Source organism: Ursus maritimus, unplaced genomic scaffold, assembly GCF_017311325.1.
Source record: "Ursus maritimus isolate PB19 unplaced genomic scaffold, ASM1731132v1 scaffold_6, whole genome shotgun sequence".
NCBI classification, from domain to species: Eukaryota; Metazoa; Chordata; class Mammalia; order Carnivora; family Ursidae; genus Ursus; species Ursus maritimus.
In genome coordinates this window covers 56,334,647-56,361,834 of record NW_024426774.1, presented here as the reverse complement: position 1 = coordinate 56,361,834, position 27,188 = coordinate 56,334,647, and the positions used below count along the sequence as shown (strand labels likewise).

The window sequence follows — 27,188 nt, the reverse complement described above, 5'->3', positions numbered from 1 at the left end:
TTCCTGAAAAAAAGCAGCCCTTAAAACTGGAATCTGTTATTTTAACAATCTACCTTCCTCTAAGATACCACACCCAAGCAGTTTTATAGGTGAGTTTTACCAAATGCTCAAATATCATATAAGTCCTTTTGGTACTGTTTCAAAGAGGAGAAAAAGAAAAAGCTAGCCAAATCACTCCAGAGGGCTAGTACAACCTTTATATGGAACTTAGAAAGGATAGTAAAAGCAAGTAAAAGTGTTTGCCAATTTCATATTTGAGCAAATTGTAAAGACTCTTTAATGTTTCCTCCTGACTATCCCCCTAAGTGGAATCAATCATTCCCCACTGGCTCCTACTATAACTTACACATACTCTATCCACAGCATCATTTAATGCTTTAGTGCACTTACACATTTTCATATTTGTCTCTCATTGGTGGACACTAGGATCCCTGCAGGCAGGGATATTTTTGTATTCATATCCCTTGGAATGAAATACAGTGTTTACTCCACAGTCATGCTCAATAGTTGTTGAATGATGTAGAAACAGAGGGAAGGGCCTTTCAGGCCCTTCAGTAATGTGTACAGACAGGACATGGAAAAGAAGATGCAGTGAGTAAACCACTTGGCTAGATGATAGGTTCACATAAGGAAATAACACTGGAAAGGTAGGTCAGGGCCAGTCAGGGTGGGCTTTCAGTGCTGAGGCTGTTTAGTTTCATATGTACTAAAGGCATTTGAGCAAACAATGGCTAAATCAGATCTGTGGCTTCAGAATCCAGATGAGCACTTTTTAGAGCTGTCAGGGACCTGGAATTGACCTATCTGGTTGAAATCCATCATTTTAAAAATACAAAACTAAAGTCAGAGAGGACAGGTGATCTACCAAAGGGCAAAGAACACAAAATTAGCTAAGAGCAGGCAGAAGCTTAGAGGGAGTAAACTTGACTGAGGTTACACAGTTAGTATGTATACGGTTCAACCAACAGGTAAACTAGGTTTGTCCAACTCCAAAGCCCATTGTGTAGACGACACCAGGAGATAAGGTATGTAGACCCCATGTATACCCTTTAGAACGCTGCTAATTTCATGTAATACACTCATTTCAAATACAGGTAATTTATGTAAAGTATAACTAAATTATTTTTACTTTTATTATAAGGCAGAACATTTAACAGAATTCTAATTAGCTTTATTACAATCATTTTGATGAAGTCTTTTACTCAATTAGCTTCTGAACCCAAGATCAATAAAGCAGTGGGCATGAAAAGCAAGTGAATAGGAACAAAGCACTTGCTTAGCCTCACAAATCCACACCTAAAGCATTACGAGCGGTTTTAGTCACTGCAACAAAATTTGAAAAGTTCCAGAAAAAGGTTAATTAATTAATTAAAAATGACTCTGCAGTCTTAAAAGACAGCCTGAAAGTTTATAACACCAAAAGAGGCAGATGGAGATAGAAAAAACTTGCGGCGCCTGGCTGGCTCAGTCGTTAAGTGCCTGCCTTTGGCTCAGGGCGTGATCCCAGGGTCCTGGGATTGAGCCCCGCATTGGGCTCCCTGCTCAGCGGGAAGCCCGCTTCTTCCTCTCCCACTCCCCCTGCTTGTGTTCCCTCTCTCGCTGGCTGTCTCTCTCTCTGTCAAATAAATAAATAAAATCTTTAAAAAAAGAAAAAAGAAAAAACTTGGACTTATTCATTATATCTCAGAATTAAAGCCTAACAGACAATAGATTAAGAGAAAATATAGAAACATACTACAGTCTTCCTTGCCTAACAATGGAGTCAAGTCCCAGTAAACCCATCATAAGTTAAAATATACTAACTTGAAAATGCATTTAATATACCTAACCTACCGGACGTCACAGCTTAGCCTAGCCTACCTTAAACATGCTCAGAAACTTAAATTAGTCTATACAATTGGGCAAAATCATCTAACACAAAGCCTATTTTATAATAAAGTGTTGACTATCTCATGTAATTTATTGAATACTGTACTGAAAGCAAAAAACAGATTGGTTGTAAGGGTAACAGTTGTTTATCTTCATGATTGCATGGCTGACTGGAAGCTGTGGCTGACTGCCACTGCCCAGCATCATGGGAGAGTATCCTATCACATATCACTAGGCTGGGAAAAGATCAAAATTCAAAATTCAAAGTATGGCTTCTCCTGAACATGTATTGCCTTCACACCATGGCAAAGTTGAAAATACTAAGTCAAACCATCTATAAGTTGGGACTGTCTATATTTTACTCAGGCAAAAACTTAAAAAAGTAATAGGAAGGGGTGCTTTTGTTTTAAATTATAAAAAAGAAAAGCAGAATTCAACAAAGTACTGGTACAAGCTGGAATTACCCACAGGTTCACAATAATGAATGATGATGGAACCACTGTCGGGAATAGACAAGATGAAATACTTGCCCCCCCCCCCCAGATTAACCCTTTTTGGTGCTCCTGTCCAAGGCAGGATACTAGATTGAGAAGGCCACTGCTCTACAGCCCTCCTTATAAATTCTTGCCTCAGCGATGGTTTGGTACCACAGAGTCTTCCACAAAATAAGCATTTGTCTAATGTTTGCTGATTCGATGACTGAAGTATAAAGAAGGTGACAGATAACATAGCTTTGGCAGACATGAAATTATGGGCAAACAGTAATGACAGTACTAAAAATGATGATACCAAGAATCAGAACAGTGATCCATGTTTGAGAGTTTACTATATGTAGGTAGTGCTCTAAATGCATGTATTAACTTATTTATCTCCATTAACTCTATTTTTCAAATTAGGAAGCCACGGTGCACAGAGGTTAATAACTTGCTCAAGGACAGAGAGCTAGGTAGTGGCAGAGCTAGGATTTGAACCCAGAAGCCTGTGTTCTTAATCACCATGCAATTCAGGCCAGCCCTGGAATTGTCTGTTTACCCTATAGATATGAGACTTCTGAGGATCTCACTTTATATGTAATTTCCTCCTTTGAGAATTTAGGAAAATAAATTATAGGTTTAAAAAGTATTCATCTTTATTTCAGAATAGAAAAACTAAGAATCCTATTTTATTTGCTCTTCAACAAAATGTGTATATTTGCTTTAAATTTACCTCCAGTCTTCCTTGAGCATGACCTAGGAGCAGCAGATTGGCTCTGTCCTTCTCAGAAGAAATGGGGGCCCAAGGCCAAGCATCATCACTGACCAGTGGCCACCAGCAAGCAACTCTATCCTGAACACTATTGATAGCTAGACGACGCTCTGTTGTCCTGTTTCCTGGGCCAGGTATCTCGTAATAGGAAATCTAATGATTAAGGAAAAAAAGCATACAAGAATCATTTTTTAAATGCAAAATTCTCACCGTATTACAAAAATTAAAGCATCTGTAAATGTAGATAAATGCAAGTAAATATGCATGTTAAACATGTGCTTAAGGAGGTGTCAGAATTTACCAAATTCTTTTGACACATATATAAAAAAGACATATGTTCAAAATTCTCCCCATTTTTAGCAGAGGAAAGGAAAAGGAGAAATGTGAGTTAGGGAGGAATTGGCTGTAGCAATCCCAATCAATACCAAAATGTACAGTCATGGCTGCTTGACAGCATCGACCTACACATAGGATTTAAGACCAGCTATATTAAATGACAAGTTCAGTACTGCTGACCAAGAGTATCTGACTACTGTTTAAGACATAACACGTTAACAATGACTGACAACAATAAAAGGAAAAACAACTCGAGGAAAATATCACTTTAAAGAATACATGAGACATATATTCTGCATAAAGGGATAAGCCACAGCATCATGCATAAAAGTTTATGCCGCTTCTGAGAATTATGCTTCTCTTTCTTAGGAGGATTTGTAGAATTTATTATTCAAACTATGTTATTTTGGAACATGGTTATTTGAAAACATAAGCACAGCACCATCTGGGTGACACATGCCAAGGAAATATAGATTGCACCGTATTTCTGCTTAAGGAATTAATGGAAGGTTGATAGCTTGGAAGAAAAAAAAAACTATCTTGCCATTGCTGGTCAGCAATAATCGAACCACTTTCTGGGGATTAAGCGCATGGCTAAGCCTACTGGACCAGACACTAGCAAAGGGCAGGGGGTCTTCTTATCAGAGAAATGCTTCTGGAGCCAGTCTCACTACATGACAGATTGCTTTCATATTCCTGTCTGCAAGGCAACAAAGGATGGCAGTAATGCGATAATGCCAGAGTGCAATGGGTGTTAAGAACCCGTTGCATTTATGTATTGTATTTAGTAAATAATCAGGCTCATCCAAATTGTGATCTCACCACTCAACCAAGGCCATTAAAATCAAGGTTAATGCTTTAATAATCCTCTGCTATTTTTTTTTAATATGGTCAAAAGAAACCCTTTTCTATTTGCATGGCCATAATATTATTGACCTCTTCATCCTCTGAATGCACATCAAAAGGAACTGAAATCAAAGTAATTACCAGTGTTGTTCTCTTATGGTAAACATTTAACTCCTTGCACTGTCCCTTTCCTGTTAAATAAATTGAATTGGATTTTTAAAATGTAGACTGGAAAATTTGTTAAAGGTCAACAGTTTCAGGATATTTACCCTGCAATTTTCTTTGCCAAAATTATTTTAATCTGAGAGAATTAAATTATGGTACGGCTGTAAGGAAAAGCAGAATTATAAATACTCTACACTATTTCTTTGTTTTAAAATCCAAAATGGGCAACGATAGACAACACAGATGTACTTTAGGCTTTGAAGTGCAAATTCTTATATTTATGCTCTCAGTATCATTATTTTAACTACTTATCTTCTTGAGATAAATACCATAATGGAATTGCTAAGTCCTTACAAATAAACATACAGTATTTTGATGTCCTATTGCCATGTAAACAGGTTACTTACGAATTTCTAGATGAGAAAATAGAGTTAAGAGACTGACACTTTCAGTCCTCATATAGTGCAAATCATGTCTGTTATCTGAAATTTCCTGTTTCCTATAAGTTTTAACAGCATCAGTATTCTATCATGACGGTCAACAGGGCAAGTAAAGTGAACAAGTTTCTTAAATTATCCTTTCAGTAGACAAATGGCAATTTTTACTAAGTATTAAATATCTATATTTTAAATACTGAACCAGAAAATGAAATCCATGGCTTTTCCAAAGGGAAGCAGGTTACTTCTCCAATGTATAGAAATGATGTGGAGCGCCCATAATATCCTCAAATCCAAAGGCAGAAAAAATAAACAAATAAGCAATTCCCTTACTTAAAGTGTAAGAGTCCATATAGTAAGTCTATTTTCCACATCTTTTCATAAGAAAAGATGACATCGTGACAGTTTCTCTCTGATCTCATTAATAGGTAGCTACTATCTTTCAGCTGAGAAGACTACTAAACTATCCATCACACCTAAGAAGGAGAAACTCATCATACAAAATTTTAAACAGTAGCACTGAAAACATTCTAAATAGTTTGAGTTAATGCATATTGGTGCATTTCATTAATTTATTTACTTTTTCCATATTGGTGTATTTTAAAGACCAGTATTTATAAATAAGCAACATTTCAAATAAATATACAGTTAAGTTAGCCAATCTGAAAATAACATCCCATTAAGGGTGCTAATACCAGTTTTTTTACTAACCAAAATACAATACATGAATACCACTGACTCCAATGAAAGAAAATCAGTATTATACCAAATGTTACAGAAGCTCCCCAAGGTTGGCAAATAAAACCAAATTACAGTTTATTACCACAATGAAAAGCTCATTTAATATATTTTATCCCATGTCAAAAATATTTTTTTAATAAGAACAGATGTTTCTACCAAATAAAATTAAATCCTCCCCATATCACTACCACCTCAATCACAATAAGAAATAACCCCACGGGGCAAAAGGTTAGCTTAAATACTACTTTTTCAAAAACACACACAAAGTTTCAAGCCACAAAGCTGACTTCTAAAAATCTTTGCCTGTATTATAGATAGATACTCTGGGTATGGCATAAGTGTGCATCTTTTTTAAGGAAGCTGTATATCAGCTCTGTTCCCAGTGAACAGTGAACTGTCTCAAATCCACGTCACAGAGGCTGGATCAATCTTGCAAACACAAGTCATTGCTGAAAAGAGGCCTTGAACTGAAACAGCCTGGAAAATGTATTAGATACTCATCCTAGCAGAGAGTATGCCTTCCAAGCAGTTAAAATGTAATGTGGCAAAACTTATATTAAACACATCATTTAAAATAAAAATCCTGCCTTAACAGATGTAAAATCCCTGATACAAGGAAACAAATTACCTGGAGTTAGTGAAGGGAGAGATACTAACATATGAAGGAGATTTCGTTTTGCATTTTTCTCCAGTTATAGTTGGGTGTACATGTGTGTATGTGGGGGGCGAGGGGTCTTCCCACCCCTTGTTTATTACACTTTTCTATTAACCTTTGAAAGTGCCTTCTTTCTTCTTTCTTTTCTTGTGAAATAGAAGCCAGAGCAGCTATCCTTGCCTAGAAAGATGATATGGGGTTTTAAGGAAAAATCAGAATGGTGTATATACTGCCCTTAGCAAGAAAACCATTTTCAAATGTGCAACCTGTCTCTACTGTCTATCTTTGATTTCTATAAGTACTAAATAAATTGCTCCAAACATGCCATTATTAGACTCCCATAATGAGAGTAAAAAAGAAAAGGTATGATAGCCACTATTTTCAATCAACCTTAATCATATAATTAACTCTGGTTTGTCTGAAATCTAGCAATGTTCAAGAATAATGAGTATAATATCAATGCATGTGATACTCTAGCATACCTTAATAATTAATAATACAACTCTATAAATTGAAATTTCTACCTTATAATCCAAGGCTGAGAGTTTTTCTAGTCTTTTGTTTGTATCAGGAGAACCCATCTTCTTGGTAAACTGAATAAAACATAGCTTGTTTTGTGCCAAAAATGATAAGATGATAAAGTTGTCTGTGAGAAGAGCTAAAAAACAAAACAAAAAAAGATATGTCATTTTATAAGATACTAAGTTAGAATAAAATGATAATTGAAAAATTTTTTCGCTCAAATATTACAAAAAGCTATTCTCAGAAGATAAATACCAATACCTAGTCTCTTTAATATCATTATTTTACAAGGATATTAAAGAAATTACAAATAAACAATAATCATCAATTTAGTCATGCATGGATTTGATACTTTCCTTTTTTTCCTAATACCATTTTATGATACACTGATGTTTGGGGACAACCACCAAATGAACCAAGGCTAGAAAAGCATAAAATAAAGACTATCTCATACCTGAATGTAAAGATGAAAAACAATTTACTTTTATTTGTACTTAGCCTTTAATCCTGTGTTTACAGGATACAAACCATCTGAGAATAAATTGGTTTTTTAGGGGCTACAGATCAGTGTTCTCCATGTTTTCCACATACATACATACATACATTTACGTATTTATTTGAGAGAGCAGATGTGCGCATGCACACACGCACAAGCAGGGGGAGGGGCAGAGGGAGAGGGAGAAGCCGACTTCCCATGAGCAGGGAGCCCAACATCGGGCTTGATCCCAAGACCCTGAGATCATGACCTGAGCAGAAGTCAGATGCTTAACTGACAAGCCACCCAGGTGTCCCTGTATTTTTTTTTATTTTTACATTTCTCATCAATGAACCTTCTTTCTGAGGGTATACAAGCTGAATGAAATAAAGCATACTATACTCAATATGCACACTACATTAACTAATATCTAATAATGAAGATTAGCAAAAATATTTCTACAGCTTTATTTCTAATGAACACAAGTAGGCAGACAATTAATATTCATGAGTTACGTAAAGGGCTATTAATGTTATAAAAATTATTGATAAAAACTTAGTATAACAGGAATTTGAAAAATGTTTTGTATTTTTCCTTTCATAAAGAAATTATTGAATGTTTCATATATTTTCCTTTACTTCCACACCCTGGCTGTGCAACCAGCAACCAACAGAAAATCTACACAATTACAGGAGAATCTGGAGAACTGCCAAGAAATCACATTGTTATCATGGTCTCATGAGAGTGTATTATTTGGGGTATAAATAAAAGAAACAAGCAAAAAGAGATATCTCAGAGACACGAATAGTGTTGGGAGTCTCCTTTTAATTCTTATAGAGGAGTATCAACAGGACAAAATCATCACAGCCACTATTTTATTTGCGGTGTCAACAAAGGGGTCAATCATTACACATATGAAAATGGAACTTCTTCCATAGGAAGCTTCCTTGACACCATGTCCCTGTAAGGAAAAGGAAATGGCACACTTATAATCCTATCCCCAGCCTATTATTATCAAGAATGTTGCTAATTAAAGCCATCCTGCAAAGTGTTTTTCTCTAAGATGATGAAATTGTGTCTAAGTTATTCAGAGGTAGCTAGTGATAGCACACAGCAGAAGGAAGGTTTCTGTATTCTCACCTCTGTCCTTTCCACTAGACCACACTGTTTTGATTATTCAGTTAAGATACTGACAATTTTCAATCACTAATGCAACTTGTTTCTTAAACCTTTTTACCTTCAATAAAAGAACACAACCTTAAAACCTCAGGAGTCAGCACAGTATAGTAGAGAGAAAATGGGCTCCACAGCTAGAACCTGGGTTCCAATTTCACTTTGGTTATTTTCAAGTCGTTCCTTAGTATCTCATTCGTGGGCATGTTCCCTAGTGTCTTAGCTTCAATTTCCTTAACTATAAAATGGAAATAACTATACCACATGAAGTAGTTTTTTTTTTAATTAAATAAGTAGGTTGACACAGCATCTTAGAGCCTTTTAGGACTCAATGTCAGTATCCTACCTTTTCAATAATTGGCTTAAAATCTTTTTTATGTGCTTTTTAAAAAGATTTATTTGAGCGAGAAAGAGAGGGAGTGTGTGCACACCTGCGAGTGTGTGGGAGGGTGAGTGTGGGGGAGGGGCAAAGGGAGAGGAAGAGAGAAACCCAAGCCAACTCTAACGCCACAATGAGTGCAGAGCCCAACTTGAGGCTCAATACCAGGCTCAATCTCCAACCCTGACATCACAATCCAAGCTGAAACCGAGTTGGACACCCCATCTACTGTGCCACCCACAAAGGCGCCCCTTTGTTATGTGCTTTTTACCAATTATATACTGATTGTTGTATATTTAAAAGGATCCAGCTTTATCTAGTATATTTGGCATTGGTTTTTGATATTTAGAAATACTGCCCAAATTTTCTCAAAAGTTAGTATTCATAGATTTTGGTAACAAAGAATCTTCCTATTAGCCAAAACACAGATTTTTTTTTTTAATTGGTGGCTGTGTTGACACATTTGGGTTATTTACTCAAAATTCATTTGAAAATGAAAAATATTTGAAATGTCAACAATAATTTTGAAAGAACACATCAAAAAAAAAACACCGTTTTGAAAATACGTTCATTTTTAAAGGAAAAAGTGAAAAATACTCAGAATGTGAGCCTAACGCTTGACAAAATTTTTATATTAAATATTGGTCAAAACTTGTATTGGTCCCAGGGGTTGTAACTATGCTATTATAAGTGATTAGTTGTGTTTGCAAGTCCCCAGTGGTAATAATTAGTGTACCTGTTGACACACTATTCCTCCTGCCCCACTGTTAATGTAGGCACATGGGGGTAATTACCATCACTGATGGAGTCTGAGATGAGCTTCCCCACCAGGCTTCTGTCAATCACCACTTTTTCCAGCTGTGGCCCAGAGAGGCTTAGGGACACCAGCACACCTGAACCAAAGAGGAGCTAAAACCGGGTAAAGGGGGCAGGGGGAGAGAGATACTGAGAATTAGAGTCTTTCAAAAATCTCTCTTTAAATGTATAAATTATAAAGATATTTACATGGGCATCTACACCATGGAATTACAAAGAGTTTTTCTTCATTGAAAACAATCACCGCCATTCTGAGTAAACAGATACAGGTGGCTAAATGATGCAACACAGCAAATGGACTGATTAAAGCTATGTCAGAAACTGAATTTAGACCACGTTTATTAGAAGCCTAACCATTGAAACACTTAGAAAACACCAATGCAGAAATAACTGCTTTGTACTGTATTAAAAAATGTACCGTGTTCTATTAAACTATTTTGAAAGATTACTATTTATATCAGAAATTAAAAGAAGATTTCTGAAGGTTTCAATAGTCATTGCTATACATTAAATATAGAAAAGATGCAACCATTACAATATAAACGGTGAATGTTACAATTTATTCGGAATTTAAACCCCACTTCTACAAATAAAGATCTTGTCAGTTTAAAATATTAAAATACATGTAAATCAAGGGAATTGAAGTAAAATGTTGAACTTTAATATTCATAAATAAGTAATACATGTCACAAACAATTTCTCAAAAAGAGATAAACACAGTAAAGTACCCAGGCTTTATCAATATCAGTGTTCACCCAACAAAAGATGACTGGATATCACCATTATGATTTTATACTGCTCCTTTCCATTTGTGACAGCATAATTCATTCATCTCCAAATGTTTAAAACTTCTGAAAGGACTATGCATATGCGTATGCTTGTTATCTATGAGATTATGAAATATCAACATTGGAAGAAATTGTTTCACCTTCAAGGCAACAGACTCAAAGCAGATGAATCATGGAATAGCATATGGTATAAGAAGAAAAAAACCAATTGTCAGTAAACTAATCATGAACATGCTAGCCAAACTCAAAGACAACTATGATTTTAAACAAAACAGGGGAATTCCCCACCTACCTAGGAATCGTGTCCCAGCTAGAAAGGATGATTCTGTGTCAAGACATATTTAGACATGTGTGAAGGATGAGCAGCATGAGGGACCAGGTTAATATAAAGAAAGACTACGACTTCCCTACCACCTAACAGATTCCACGCACATGAATAGGAAAAGAAACTGAAAGGTCCCACATGACTGAACAGACTGTCCATTTAACGTCAATGCCCCTAAAAGGGGCAGAGGGCAGGGAAGATGTAATCATCTTTATTCATTTGGGAGACTAATAAGACACGAACATTTGTTCCAAGAATTTCAAAATATTCAAAAATTAATCTCTACTGAATTACATCCAGCCTTGCAATACACCTTGATGGCAAACGCTGATATTTCCCTTTGGGGAATTCCCCCATAACAACACAGCCCATGATCTTTACTTCTATATTCTTCCTTCTCAGGGAGACAATGTTAGGCCCTCTTTCATGCCTAGTTCTCCCCTATGTCACAGCTTTTTTCTCCCTTCCCCATTTATTCAAAACATCTCTAAAATCTGTCCTTTTCTATTTATTTTTATCTACTAAAACTTTACACCTATATTCTTGAGCATCTCTTTTCTTAGTTATTCACTGACTACTGGCTCTTTATGGATACTGGCTAGGCCACTTTTATCTTTATATCTTCAATACCTAAAACAATGCCAGGCACACAGTAGGTGCTAAATAAATGTTTGAAGAAAAAAATCATAACTAACTCATTATAGGATCAGATTATTCATAGTTAGAAAGAAACTTAGTCTAATCTTCCACGATGACATGAAAGTTCCTTCTGCAGCATCCCTTCAAGCATCCTTCAAGCATTCAGCCCACGCTTGAATACCTCCAGTGATCAGGAGCTCATTAACTTACAACTGGACAGTTCTAACTGATTTAGAGATCATTCATTCATGTTTTTCATTCAACAAAAGCTGAATGTTGATTATATGCCAAGCACTAAGCAAAATTTAGTGGCTCAAAAGAGAATAAAATATAATCCTCAAAATAGGTGAAAGCTTAACAGAGAGATGTAGAGATACAAGCAAATAAGTGTAATAAAGTGCTATTACTGGTCCTATGATAGGAGTACATACTGGGGAGATTAGGGAGACTGAGTAGGATGTGGTGACACTTGAGCTTGAGGTAAAGGCTAATGTTGTCTTCTAAGAACTTCTATAATAACCTAAATTTTTCTTCAATAGCGCACTTAAAAATTTAAAAAGATAGCAACATAGTGTTAAGCATGGACTCTGAATCAGAATGAAATTAGCATTGGCTCTACCTCTTACTAGCTGTGTGACCTTGTGGGAGTTACTTAACCTCTTTGTAACTTCATTTCCTCATCCAAAAAGATAGGGTAACATCTACCTTATAGGATGAGCATTAAATAGCTTTTGCAAACAGTATTTAGAATAATGCCTGGCACATAGTAAATGTTTGCAATTACTTTATTATTATTCAACCTTTACTCTTATGATGTATGTTCACTATACTATTTGCCATCTCTGAACATATTTTTTTGTCTTTCTAAAAATCTTGCGCCCAGATTGGACTCAATACTAGACAGAGTGCACTAGACTCCAGGTGAGTTATTACCAGTACAATCTTTTGTCACCTTTCCCATTTGCAATGATTTCATAAGGATATTGTCTCCAAGATATTTGCAAGTTCCTCCAGAACTTTGGCATTTAATTTGTCCAAGTCTCGAATTTCTTTTCCTTTCTGCTCTCAGCACCATTATTATGAACTAGCCCTAATGCCATAAGAGTAATTGCTATTTCTATGTATGAGCATTTGCTAACTTAGAAAACGAATTCTAAAAGACCACCTTTGTGGGACTGAGTTGTAAAGTGCAACCTGTGATTAGGTAAAAGAGGGACTTAAGCTGGAAAGGATTTGAAGGCGAAGTGTTAAGGTACAGTAAGAAAGCATGCATGTTGCAGTAGATAACACATAGAGATTGGAGCAGTGATTTGGGAACTGTGAATCCCGCCCAGTGAGTTTCAGCATTCCTTCAGAATATTTCTTCGAAGGATACATACAGCCACTTATTCATATATTCATTCATTCACTCATTCCACAAATCTATATTTAGTATTTTGTATGAGTCAGGCCCTGTTCTAGTACAGCAGTGAACATAACAGACAAAGCTCTTACCCTCCCTCACCTCAGGGAGCTTGCATTCTAGTGTGGACACAGGCAACAGGCAGATAGTTTTGATATAATGTCAGACAGCAATAAGAACTACAGATAAAAATAAAGCGCAGTAGGATAGGGATTTTAGGAGAATGCTATTTTAAGGAGAATGACAAAGAAATAAAAAGACCTCTCTAAGGAGATGACATTTGAGTCATTTGACCCGAATGAAGTTATTGAACAAGCCATAAGATTATCTGGAGAAAGGGAACTTGAGGCGGAGAACAGCAAATGCAAAACTCTAAGGTCAGAATGTGCCTGGGATGACTGAAGAAAGCTAAGGCAGAGTAGCTGAGTGACAGGGAAATGAGTGACAGGGATACTCCTAGAGGATGAAATCAGAGAAGTAGCTGGGCCACATTGGGTTGATGAGCAATCACTGGGTTTCAAGCAGCAGAGAATTACAATCTAATTTCTGTTTTAGAGAGGGGTCTGGGCAGGAGTAGAAGCAAGGAGACCATTAGGAGGCTACTGCAGTGGTCCAGGTGAGAGAAGATGATGGCTTGGAAAGAACCGCAATGCTAGGAGAAATGATATGGGATAGATTTGAGATATATTTTAAAGGGAATCAACCAGGACCTGCTGAAGGATTGGATGTGGCATACAAGAGAAAAACTCAAAATTTTGGGGCTGAGCAAGTGGATTTAATGAGAGGGAACATTCAAGGAGACACATATTTAGGGAGAATCAAAAGTTTGGTTTTGGACTTGTTAGTTTATGGGGTCTATGGACATACAAGTACAGATACTGAGTAGACAATTAGACATGAGTCTGAAGTTCAGGGTGAAGTAAGGGCTAGAGATATCTATTTGGGAGTCAACAAGAATATAAAGGATGTATTTAAAGTCATAGAACTGGATAAGCTGTCCTTAAAAAATGAGTAGAGAGGTCACATGGTGGGGCCCTAATCCACCCTGACTGGTATCCACGTAAGAAGAGGAAGAGAAAACAGAGAGCTCTCTCTCTCTCCATGTGCATGCACAGAGGAAAGGCCATATGACTTTTAAGAAGTCATAGTAAGAAGACTGTTGTCAATAAGCCAGGAAGAGAGGCCTTACCAGAAAGCAACCGTGACAGCACATTGGTCTTGGAATTCTAGTCTCTAAGAACTGTGAGGAAAACAACAACAACAACAACAACAACAACAACAAAAACATTTCACTCAATCAATAAAGTTGAAAGAGAAAGAGGATCGTGGTCTGAGGTTTGGAACGTTCTAATCTTTACAGGTATTAAAAGATTAGGTTAGCCCTCTTACTGAAACCCAGTTTGGGTACTCATTATGATCAAGGTATGTCCATCATTATAGATCTCTAAATGTCTTGGGGCCTAGAGGTATCTCTGACACCAGATTTTGACATAATAGATATAAATGAGTTAATCAGCTAATTAATGTATTTTTATAAAACAACCTGTGAGAAAGCATAAAGTTTCCAATTACTGGTGCCAAAGATATTCTTGGATATAGTAATGGAGATAACCAGAACCAGGAAAAAATAGTCTGAAATTCAGGAAAACAATATTCCAGTTCAGACAAGAAAGTGTTTCCACCTGTTTCCCCAAAAGGTTTGTTCTTAAGCCCTCCAAAATGAAAACGGCCTACGTAAGATTTGGCACAACAAGAAGGAAAAGGGGCATTAAGATACTGTCCTATCCTGCTGCAAGGAGTTGGAGAATTCTGATAGCTCAGAAAATGAAAAAGAGGAGAGAAGTAAAGGGAAGCCACTACAGAGCAGATCTGAGTTTGAGGCTAGATTCATAGGATGAATCAATGGAAGGCCCAGGAGATTTCCCAAAATTGTTCCAATTTTAATGTTGTTCTTTGTGCAGAACATGACTAAGGCAAAACAGGAACGGAAACTTTTTCTTTTCTTAGACACCCTCCCATGCAGGAAGTATCTTTCTTATTATTATCTGCTCTGTCCATGTTTCTTTCCATTGCCTTTATCATTTCTCCTTCTCATTCTCTCCAATAAGCTCATACCAAAGTGGCTTTCTCTTTAAGAAACTGGGAAATGATTCCCATAATCTTCAAATGGCTCTTCAAATGGTTTCTCCTAACCTTAGATTTAGTACTTAATTGGAAATAAAATGGCACTGGGAAAAGAAAAAGAAAATTATATCAGATGATAACATTAATCTACACAAAACATAACCACAAGAACTTGAGTTTCATTTCATTCACTAGGTCAAAATATGTGAGTGCCTCCTATATATTCCAAGTATATAGACAGGAATACAATGGTGAATAAGGAAGACACATGTTAGTAGAATATATATAGAATACTGAAGACCTCATTTCCGAGAGAAGTGGAGGTTTTGGTTAGGATAGATGGCCGCTTCCTAGAACACAGAGTTTAATACCCACAGAGAAGAGAAATGAATCACACTTGGTCTCAAGTATTGAAGAAGAACTAATGCAGTAATTATGAATGCGCTATTTTATAACAGAGATCACAGACAATTTCACTGAATTCAATATTCTCATTGGTTAAGAAAACTCTCCCAAAATTCATGTGATTATAATTACATCTGAGGAGAAAATGAAAAGTAAAGGCATGCAGGGTCAGTACTAAAAACCAACAATGCGTGACAGGTTCGATCCATGTTCTGAAAATTAAATCATGAACAGGTAGCAAAGTCTGATCCCCCAAATCATTAGCAGACATGTAGGAGACAGCAGGTGCTAAACACTACAATCCAGAGAGTCAACAAAGTATTAGGACCACTGGAATGAATTCTAGGGCTGAAGCAAATATTTAAAGTATTAGAGAGCCACTCCCCTGGGGGGTCCAGTGAATTTACATCACGATGGTACCCAACACCTCACTCAATCCCGCCCCCAGTCCAATCCATAGGATAAATTCTAGAGAAACTCTGAGAGCTATAGATAGTCAAGCAATTTTACATTGGGGAAATCTATAATGAAGACTAGAGTCACTGATCATTTTAGCAGATAACCTGCTGGAAAAAAGATAACATGTCTTCTGTAATTTATTCCTTCATTCAGCAAACATTTGAGTATAGAGGGAAACCATGCCTGACTAATCCATTAAAGTGGAGAAACAAAAGTGAATGCAGTTAAGACAAGGACAAAAAAAATTTAATTGACTCACCATAAGGAATTGACTTAAGGACAAGAAACAAAAGGACAAAAAATAAACAGGTATTTTTCTGGATAGAGAAGTGTTAACAACGGGGTTTCCCAAAGATTTGTACAGTGTTATTCAATATATGGAATAGATACATGCCTAGAAATTTGCCTGCTAGTCTATTTCAATATAAGAAATCTCATTTTCTCACTTACTATGAGTAATGTTACTTTTTAATCCCTAATATAATTTTCAAGCCACCTCTTTTATGTTTATACATAATAATTAAATAAATGTGATCATTCCTAGAAAATATTTAAAACCACGGTGAAATTCACACATACACAAAAAGTACAAAAGTAAATCTATTTGGCAGTAGTTTTAAAGATCAAAAGGGATAAAAGCAGTGGTAAGAAGTGAACAGAAAGGGACGCCTGGGTGACTCAGTCGGTTAAGCGTCTGCCTTCAGCTCAGGGATGGAGTCCTGCATTGGGCTCCTTGCTCGGTGGGGAGCCTGCTTCTCCCTCTGCCTGCTGCTCCCACTGCTTTAGCGCTCTCTTTCTCTCTTTCTCTCTATCTGACAAATAAATAAAACCTTAAAAAAATTTTTTTTAAAAAGAAGTGAACAGGAAATCATACCAGATAGCACAGTACTTTTGTACAAAATTTTATAATTTACAGAGGATTTTTACACACACTACAATGCATATAAAATGCCAGTACAACTCTGGTATCCAATAAGTATACAAGTTAAAAAAATAATAGTAATAAGGTTAATTCTCTAACTAATTCGTGATCGGCAGGGTAAAGCAACTAATGAAGGGTCTCATAATTAGTGGGAAAGTAGAGACCAAGACATAGGACAAATCCAGTGTTCTTTCTCACACCACTGAGGAACTAATATCCTTAACTCTCACTTCTCAGTTGACCTCCACGTAATAGCCCATCCAGACTTCTTCTCTGTGGCTCTCTCTTCACTCTAAACTGGTCTCCCTCTAAACCAATGGTTCTCAACAGGGGCTGATTTTGGCCACCGGGGGACATTTGGCAATGTCTGGAGACACTGGTGGTCACAAGCTCTGTATGTGAGTCACTTCCACAGGGGCTCACCTGAAAAGAGTGCTCGTAAATGAGCTGCTGTGAAAGTAAACGTTCTCCCTATCTCCATCAAGCAGATTTGGGGTTCAAATTCTAATCAACACTTTCCTCACACAAAGAAAGGGTAATGACTAAAGACCTGGTCAGATATCTTAAATGGAGTGGTAAGCAGTGCACAATTTGAATCAGGAGCCTGGAGGAAGCCTGTTCTGTATGCTTCTAACCACGTTCAGGGCAATGAGAGATGACTAATGCCAGCTGTCAAGACAGAGCCCCAGGGTAAGTCAGAGAGCTACCATAGCTTGATAGAAATATCCTGTAATAACACCTCCTCACTTTTGTTCTAATTCTCAGCTCACCAATCAGCCCTCTTATCTAGAATTTAGTCTCCTGAGTAATTCAGCCATCAGATGGGAATGCCCCAAGCAAATGAACAAAAATCAATGATGCCAGATATATCTGATACTATAAATTAATAAATTGTCATGCCAGTTAATAAATCAGTCACTTCTGAGTTTGGTTATTGTAAATGTTGTTAGTACAAGAAAACAAATAGAGACAACATAAAAGATAGATAAGTTTAATTAATCAGAAGTTTTCTGCCCAAGTCTATGATACATTGTTGAACCAGGGGGTGTGTGCAGAATTTCTAAAAGTTGCAGACCTACATGAAGAGCATTATCCCATTTTATTAGGAAAAAAAGTGCTGTGGTATATGTGTATATATATGCATGTAGAAATTATCTGCATAAATACAAAAAAATGTCAGAAAGAACAGGCCCAAAAGTGTTGACACTGCGTACCTCAAAGAGGTGCAATCAGGAGATGGAGCCATGAATTTTAACTTCTAGCCTCAAAGAGTTTTTAAAAATTGGGATTATGGATGATTTTTAAACTTTTTATATGTTTTTGGTATTTTTCTATAAAACTTATTTAAAAAGAAGCAGCTCTTAAATTATCTGGTCACAAATATATTTCTTATTTTATAGTTTTAATGAGATGCTTTTATGCCACAAAATGGGTTTCTAAGAAGTCAGAATTTAAATCATACTGAAAATGAACTACAATAGTGGCTCCTTACTAAAAGGATCAAGTAGGAATCTGACCTGAGTCCCTCTCCTCTGCAATTTCACTTACTTAAAAAAAAATCAAACACTCTTTTTTTCTTATCATAGTGCCTTTTTAGATTGTCCATCCACGTCTAATTTCTTTACTTACTAAAAAGTCCATCACTGTAAAGTATGGTAGATCTAAATTATGGATTATTATGCACCTACTAAAAATGAGGAGGCAGATGAAGATCACTGACAGGTATGTTACACACTGCTATGTAAAGCAAATTACAGAACAGTATGTACAGAGTAATTCCACTTAAACACAAATATATATTCATACATAAACACAGAGGAGTGTTTGTAAATGTATGGAGGAAGGACATAAACCAAATTGCTAACTGTGGTTGTCATGAAGAGGGGAATGAGCTTGGTGTTGAGGGGTACTTTTACTTTTTACTATATACCTGTTTTTACTGTATACCATTTTACAGTGATAAGGAGTCATTTTAATTATTTTAAATTTTATTTTTAAATTTTTTATCTATTTTTCATTTTAAGTAGGCTCCATACCCAACGTGAGGCTTGAAACCACAACCCTGAGATCAAGAATCACATGTTCTACCCACTGAGCCAGCCAGGCATCCCTATTTTAAATTTTAAAACATTAAAACTGGGAATAAAGATCACCACTAAATCTTTTTTCAGTTCCCTTACTTTGAATTTACCATTTTTAATTGCTCACCTTTATCCAACAGATTTCAAATTTACCAATATTCTGCTGATTTTCTTCAATTTCTCCAAAATCTACCATTCTTAATATAACTCCTTGTCTATTCTCTTTGACTAGGACCATACTCAACAGCTGTCCCTGAAACATCCTGCTTCTCCTTCCCTGTAATAAAATCCTAATATAGCATAAATTGAAAAGAGCATTTCCCAAGGCATAGTCTGTGAAATACTAATCTTTGAAGACGTTCCAGAAAAGTAAGCTTGGAAATTTTGTATATACGTCACCTCTTAAAGACTGACAACAGCACTTTCTGAGTTAATATAAACACACACATACACACACTCACCCTTAATACACAGTCAGACACCTTCCTAATTTAACAACTCACAGTATTATGCTGGGTTTAAGCACAGGAGAGATTTCTTAGGATTAGTATCGTTAAATTGTTACTACTGCTTTTTGTTGAAACAGAAATATAAAACAACAAAAATCTTTAAAAATAAAAATCTATCACAAAATGCTGAGGAGTTTTGTAACTTCTCCCAAATAGTTTATAACTTTGCTCTAATTTAACATACCAGGCACAGTACCTGCCCCCCCCCGGAACTTTTCATCAAATCGATGAGGCAGATAGCAATAAGATGGTCACACAATAAATGTAAAACTGGAACTGCAATGAATGCCTACAAGACCTTTTACATGGTCTTGTAAAAGCACATAATAGAGGATAGAGCTTGTCAAGGAAGGCTTCTCTACAGAAGTGGTAACTGGCAGTCTGAGATGGAAGGATAGCAATGTGTTGCCTCAGTGAAAAGGGGAGCAAAGGGCATTTTAGGCAGAGCTAGGAACAGTTTAGGCAAAGGCCCTGAAGCAAGAAGAAACAGGTAGAGCATGAGGGACTGAGAAGCCTGTACGGCTGAGGCACTGAGATTTGTTTTGTTTTGTTAGGGCACTGAGATTTTTAAAAAAAAATTTTTAGAGAGTATGTGTGCATGCGAGTGGGGGTGGGGGATATCAAACTGAAATCAAGAGTTGGATGCTTAACTGACTGAGCCACCCAAGCACTGCACCACTCCCTTGTTCTTGAAGTGCTTTTTTTCTGTTAATTCTCCCGATACTTTGTTCTTCCAGTTTTCTTTCTACCTCTCTGGCATTCTTGGTCTCCTTTTCAGGCCCATATTCCTTTCCTGTGTCCTTGAATGTTGGAAGGCCCAATTCTAAGCCCTGTCCTCTCTCCTCTGAACTCCTCAGTTATCAAATTTATATCTATAGCTTTCATGGCTTCCTTATAGAGCTCAGACCTTTTCCCCTTTGCTCCAAATCCATAAATCTAGCTGCCTACTTGATGTCTCCCCTTGGGTACCTCAAAGATATTTCAAACACAGTATATAGTGTTTTAATTAAAAAAATTTTTTAAGTAAACTTTACCCCCCATGTAGGGCTTCAACTCATAATCCTGAGATCAAGAGTCACATGCTCTACCAACTGAGCCAGCCAGGCGCTCCCAAACATACTATCTTTAAAATGGAACCCAGAGCCCCTTACCTGCTCCTCTTTTGCCATTCCAGTCTCAGTGAATAGCTCTGCCTTCCATCGACTTACAGAAACCAGAAAGCTGGAAGTCTCCTGTTTATCTTAGAAAGTATCTTCTTCTTTACCTAACTCCCCCCACCACACATACACACACACACACACACACACACACACACACACACACACCCCTAACTAAACTGTTATTCTTGTTGACTTTATCTCCTAAATCTCTCTCACATTAGCTGGAGGCTTTCCATCCCTTTACTCCTAACTTTAGTCAGAGCCACCTCACTTCGTCTCCCTTCTAGAGTACTTAAACACTTCCTAAATGTTCTGCTTCCATTCTTGCTCCCCACCAGTCTATCCTCCACACTGTAGTCAAAATGATTTTTTAAAGGCAAACTGGTCACTCTTCTATTTAATAGACAGGAAACTGAAAACTGATTAACTAGGGCAGGGGTAAGGGAACATGGGTGGGAGGGATACAGGAAAAGGAATAAGACTTTAAAAAAAAAGATTTATTCAGAGAGAGAGAATAGGGTGTGGGGCAGAGTGAGATGGAGAGAGAGAATCTCAAGCAGAGTGCTCACTGAGCACAGAGCCCAACACAGGGCTCAGCCTTACAACCCCAACATCATGACCTGAGCTGAAATCAAGAGTTGGACTCTCAACTGACTGAGCCACCCACAGTGCCCCAGGAACAACTTTTAACTGTTACCTCTGTATAATTTGTTGTTTTCTTTTGGAACTACATGAATGTATTATCCATTCCAAAAATTAAATCAATAAATTGAATTTTAAAAATACAGCATCACACTACTCTTAAAGGCTAGACTGAACTCCTCCCAATCTACTTATCTTTTAAACTTCATCCCCTACTATACTCTCTTTTAAAAATTCAGGTAAGTGTTGAACTCTTGATTTTGGCTCAGGTCATGATCTCAGGGTCGTGAGATCGAGCCCCGCACTGGGCTCCATGCTGGATGTGGAGTCTGCTTAAGATTCTCTCTCTCTGGGGCGCCTGGGTGGCACAGCAGTTAGGCATCTGCCTTCGGCTCAGGGCGTGATCCCGGCATTCTGGGTTCAAGCCCCACATCAGGCTCCCCCGCTGGGAGCCTGCTTCTTCCTCTCCCGTTCCCCCTGCTTGTGTTCCCTCTCTCGCTGGCTGTCTCTATCTCTGTCAAATAAATAAATAAAATCTTTAAAAAAAAAAAAAAAAGATTCTCTCTCTCTCCGTCTCCCTCTGCCCCTCCACCCTGCTCTAAAACAAAACTAAACAAAACAAAACAAGGGAGTGGTTGGTAGTGTTGAATCCTCCTGTGTATTTAAGATGAAGCTTTAAAAAAAATTCTATTGCATTTAGTAATATGGAATTTTTTGCAACCTTAGTGGCAAGTTTTTCAACATAATAATCAGGAAAATAAAGCACAACTGGAGCTGGCTGAATGCTGAGTGAGCAATAAGGAAAGGGAGACTACAAATAGGGACAATTCTTTTGAGAAATTTGCTTTTGAAGGAACGGGATAAGACCTGGTAGTACCAGTGATGATTAAGACTGTGGTTATGTGTTTAAAAAGAAAAGAGTTGTGCCTATTAAAAGCTAACTGGGAATCTCAGGGATCCCAAATAGCCAAAACAATTTTGAAAAAGAACAAAGTTAGAGGACTCACATTACCTGATTTCAAAATATATTATAAAGCCACATAATCAAAATGCCGTGATTCTGTCTTAGAGACAAACCTATAGACCAACGGAACAGAACAGAGAGCTCAGAAATAAACCCTCGCAAATATGCTCCAACTGATCTTCAACAAGAGGGCCAAGACCATTCAAGGGGAAAGGACAGTCACTTCAACAAATGGTGTGGGAAAAACTGTATATCCACATCTAAAAGAACAAAGGTGGACTCCTACACATACACAAAAATACCCAAATGGATTAAAGATCTACACTTAGATACAAAACTATAAAATTCCTCAAAGAAACCACAGGGAAATAGCTTCATGACATTGGATTTGACAATGATTTCTTGAACATAATACCAAAAGCATAGACAACAAAAGCAAAAATAGACAAATGGGACTACATCAAACTTTAAGACTTTAATGTATTAAAGGACACAATCAACAGGGTAAAAAGGCAATCCGCACACTGGGAGAGAATATTTTCAAATCATACGTCTGATAAGGGGTTAATATCCAGAATACATTTTTAAAACTCCTACAAATCAGTAACGAAAAATCATATAACCCTTAAAAAATGGGTAAAATACTTGAATAGACATTTCTCCAAAGAAAACATACAAATGGCCAACAAGCAAAGGAAATGATGTTCAACATCACTAATCATTAGAGAAATGCAAAGCAAAACCACAATGAGATATCACTTCACACTCATTAGGATAGCAACTATCAAAAAAAAAAAAAAACACAAAAAACAAAAAACAAAACCCAGAAAAATAAAATAAGTGTTGGTGAGGATGTAGAGAAATTGGAACCCTTGTGTACCATTGCTAGGACTGCAAAATGCTACAATCACTGTGGAAGACAGTACAGAGTTTCCTCAAAAAACTAAAAATAGAATGATCACCTGATTCAACAATCGAACTTGTGGGTATATATCCAAAAGAAATGAAAGCAAGGTCTTGAAGAGATATTTGTACCCCATGTTCACAGCAGCATTAGTCACAACAGTCGAGAGAAGGAAGCAACCCAAATGTCCACCAATGGACGAACCCATAAACAAAATGTGGTATATACATACAGTGAAATATTATTCAGCCTTAGAAAGGAAGGAATCCCCGTCACATGCCACAACATGGATGAACCGTGAGGATATTATGCTAAGTGAAATCAGCCAGTCACAGTAGGACAAATACTACATGATTCTACTTATATGAGGTATCTAAAATAGTCAAACTCACGGAAGTAGAGAGTAGAATGATAGTTACCAGGGGCTGGGAGGAGGGGGAAAGGGGATTTGTTGTTTAAGGGATATAAAGTTTCAGTTTCTCAAGATGAAAAAGTTTTGGAGATCTGTTTCACAACAGTATGAATATATTTAGCATTACAGAACTATACACTTAAAAATGGTTAAGATGGCAAATTTTGGTGTTTTTTTTTTACCATAATAAAAATATTTTTTAATTAAAAATAATCTTAAGTTGATTCAAAATGATCCAGTCAACAGAAAGTTTAAAAAGCAGGTTTGTGACAGAAACTAAACATTTTATATATATTAACTTACTTCTTATAATAAACTTACAAGTTTCTATCTTCATTTAATAGTTAAACTCTGGCACTGAGAGATGAAGTAACTTCCCGAAGTCACACAGCTAGTAAAGCCAAGATCAGATACCATGAAAAATGAAGCAATTTGTGCTTTCCACCACTATTCTACACATAAAAGAAATGACAATCATGTGGGGTCTTGAGAAGGCCAGAGGGCATGAGATCCAAAATCTAGGCCAGGGGCTCCCAAAGTTTCTCAGTTCATGGCGCCCTATATGTCTTAGTAATCTTACGGTGCCCCCAGGCCAAATGTAACTGCAGTTCCATTTAATAAATAGACTCCAACAACTTAATAAGTATTTATGTCCCAACAACTTAGTAGCCATTTGAAAACATAATAAACAGAGATTGAAAGAAAAAAACTTAATTCCTAAATAACCACAGTTACTTTCTAACAGGATGTGTGAACTAATGGAAATTGTGCACTACACAACTTTTCAAACCTTGAAATCAGTTTGGACACCCTCACACTCACTTTTGTTTTATGTGAACTCTTGTAGGGTCCCTGCTTATCACAGCAAGTCCTGAAAACCCAGCCTCATACAGCTATGACATCCTCAAAAGGAGTGTGGTGCGATCTTACGTTGAAACCCTGCACTACCTGGAGTTACCTGTTTGTGTAGCGTCTGAGAGAAGTGTTGTGTTCTCCTTGAAATTTTTAAATATCCTGCAGGACTCCTGTGTTCACTGCAGTCCCCAGGATGCCTCAGTGTAGAGTTTGAGAGCTGTGGTTCTAGGTCAAAGTCATAGAAGCAGAGAGGCTGGGTCTCAGATAGGAGTAGGGACTGTTCCTCTATTATGGCGGAATAGAAGGAGATTTATTTATTTAGCACCCAGTGGCAACTGGGATTTCACAATTCATCCTAGGCTTCTACTTAGATCAAGGAGACTACCAAATGACGGGTACTTCACTGTGAAGAGCTACTGTGAATAAATATTTTATAAGAAGCATAGCTTTAACTGCTTTTCATTTCATAGTCACTTAAAGTAGTATATCTGCTAACCTAATAGTTTTAACTTTATTTTTTAAAATAAGGGCCATAAATTACAACTGGCAAAAACACCTGATATGTTTTCTCTATTAGTGACACTGGCATATAAATAACGTAATATTCTCAAATACAATGAATGTGCAGTTGTTAGGTTCTCAAACCCAACCTTAGATGCCTGGTTTATAAATGTACTTTTTTAATTGGTACATTCCAACTTCTATATCCAATATATAGTTCTAAATGTGAAACATATCTTAGGTGTTTGTATAAAATCTCAGTACAAGTATCCAAATATAATGCATTAAATACCTTCTCATTTGCTAGTTATGGTAATAAAACTTTACTTTCTCTTTAAAAAGTAGATAAATGGCATTTCTATGTTTGCTTCTATTTTGTTAAATATGAAAATCAACAAGAAACAGATTACTCAGATTTTGAACTCATTTAGCTTTCCATATATTTGCTATTAACTATAACTGAATATATGAGAGAAATTCATAGTCCTGAACCAGCTTCCTTTGGGGCAAAATACCTTGAAGCTTCCAAAACATTATTAGGCATGAATGCCAAGGGTGGAGGCAGGGAAATTGCAATTTCTTTAAAGAAATGCTTTAAAATGAAAACACTTAATAAAAGAAAAAAAAGAACCATTTATAAAAAGGACAGGAAGGAAATGTTAATTGATGATACAAAGACACATTATTATAAAGATCAAAATTTTCTTTTGTGTCATAACCACGTTCCAAAACCGGGTTCATATCTTACTGTATTTTTAAGAATAAATATTTACTGTATCAGTGAGTTGTCATAGGTCATCAAATTTTGGATTGAGATAATCAAGAGATAATATAAAATTTCCTTCTGTTTTTCCTGGAAAAGAATTCATTTTTTGCCAAAGAAAGAGTAATTGTCAAGGCATGATATTAAACTGGTCAGGTGAACATTAAGATTACTCAGGTGCAGTACTGTATATGTGCAAATATAGAGACACATGTTCTTATTCTTAATGTAAATCTTTGTGGGTATGATGGCCATGGGCGTGCAGCACTCAGAGCTTCTTCAGGGGGACCGGAGGCGAGGAACCTATGTCATAGCTGAGTGACGAAAGCTACACTTTCCCTGGGTGGCTGCCAGCCAATGTCTGAGCATGGTCAGGTGCTAGTTCAAAAGGGGACTCCTCTAATGAGCAACTTTGGTTCAGGGACCCCCCATTTAGTCTCCCTGAAACTTTCTCAGCATCATACTACAGCCTGAGGCGCTTAATACCCAGTCTTTTTTCACAGAGTTTATACCCTGCTCCTTTCACAGAGTTCAGAGCAGCATCCCAGTCAAAAGACCCTTCCCACCTACTTTTGCTCCCTTCCCCCCTCATCTTTTACATCTCCTCCATAAATTTCCTGCATTCGTAGTACCGGGAGATTTCTTCTTTTTAATCTTTATTTTTTAAGTGATCTCAACCCCCAACATGAGTCTCAAACTCGTGACCCCGAGATCAAGAGTCGCAAGCTCTACTGACTGAGCCAGCCAGGCGCCCCTAGTACAGCTTGACATCTGCTTCTTAGAAGCACTCTGGACGTGTTTAAAAAAGATTTCAGTTAAAGAAATACACGTATAAATTGTTAAAATGTCAAAGAATACCTGGAATTAAAACAACTGTTTACTGCCTAATCCCGCCACAGCCTCTCATCCCACTTGCAAATGAGACCATTTTTAACTCTTACAATAGCTCCTTCTGGCTCTATGCCCACATTTCTAAGCATGCTTTGTCACTTAGAATAGCATTAAGGTACATGTGAAAGAAACCTAAAAAACAAACAAACAAACACCCTATCACTGAGTAGAATGGGTTTGTTTTTCTTCAAGAACCAGAAATCTGCAGTTAGGCAGTCCATGGCTGATAAGACAAGTCCATGATATCATCAGGTACCAGGAACCTACTTTTCATCCTCTCCCCCTTTATTAAGTGGCTTCCTGTGAACATTACGCCAGCAATTAGTTCTCCTCTTTTCCTTCATCAGTTTTTCCCCTTTCTATTAGATCATTCTCATTAGCATACCAATAGAAATAGATGTTATTTCTCCTACCTAAAGAAGAAATAAGAACCTCTTTTAACTCCACTTCTTCAAGCTCCTGCCCTATTTCTCCATTTTCCTTTGTAACATAACCCCTTCTTATGTTGCTAATTCCTAATTTCTCTCCTCCCATTTTCTCTTAAATATATTCCAACCGGGCTTCTGTCCACACCATCTACTGAAACTGCCCTTATCCAAGTCACTGGTGATCTCCCTGCTCTTCCAACCAATGGTCCATCTCAGGCATCTTGTTACTGGTTTCTTACATAACAGTAACACTTCATTGTCTTCTTGAAGCCTAGTTTCCAGGATACACACTCCCTCCAGTATGTTCTGGCTACTCCTTCTTAGTCTCCTTGCTCCATCTCTCCCTTTCTCTATC

The 27,188-nt window shown here is 37.0% G+C and overlaps 1 protein-coding gene across 7 annotated transcripts in view; it reads right to left on the bottom strand.

The window, feature by feature from the left end:
- LOC103671314 (WD repeat containing planar cell polarity effector) overlaps window positions 1-27,188 on the bottom strand; it is a 416,159-nt gene that overhangs the window by 276,710 nt on the left and 112,261 nt on the right. For all 7 annotated transcript variants that reach the window (XM_040623423.1, XM_040623422.1, XM_008699919.2 and 4 more), the window contains exons 7-9: window positions 9,638-9,752; window positions 6,819-6,952; window positions 3,076-3,267 (exon numbers count right to left, since the gene is read on the bottom strand). In XM_040623423.1, the coding sequence (XP_040479357.1) occupies window positions 3,076-3,267; window positions 6,819-6,952; window positions 9,638-9,752 (441 nt within the window). The remainder of the gene's footprint in view (window positions 1-3,075; window positions 3,268-6,818; window positions 6,953-9,637; window positions 9,753-27,188) is intronic.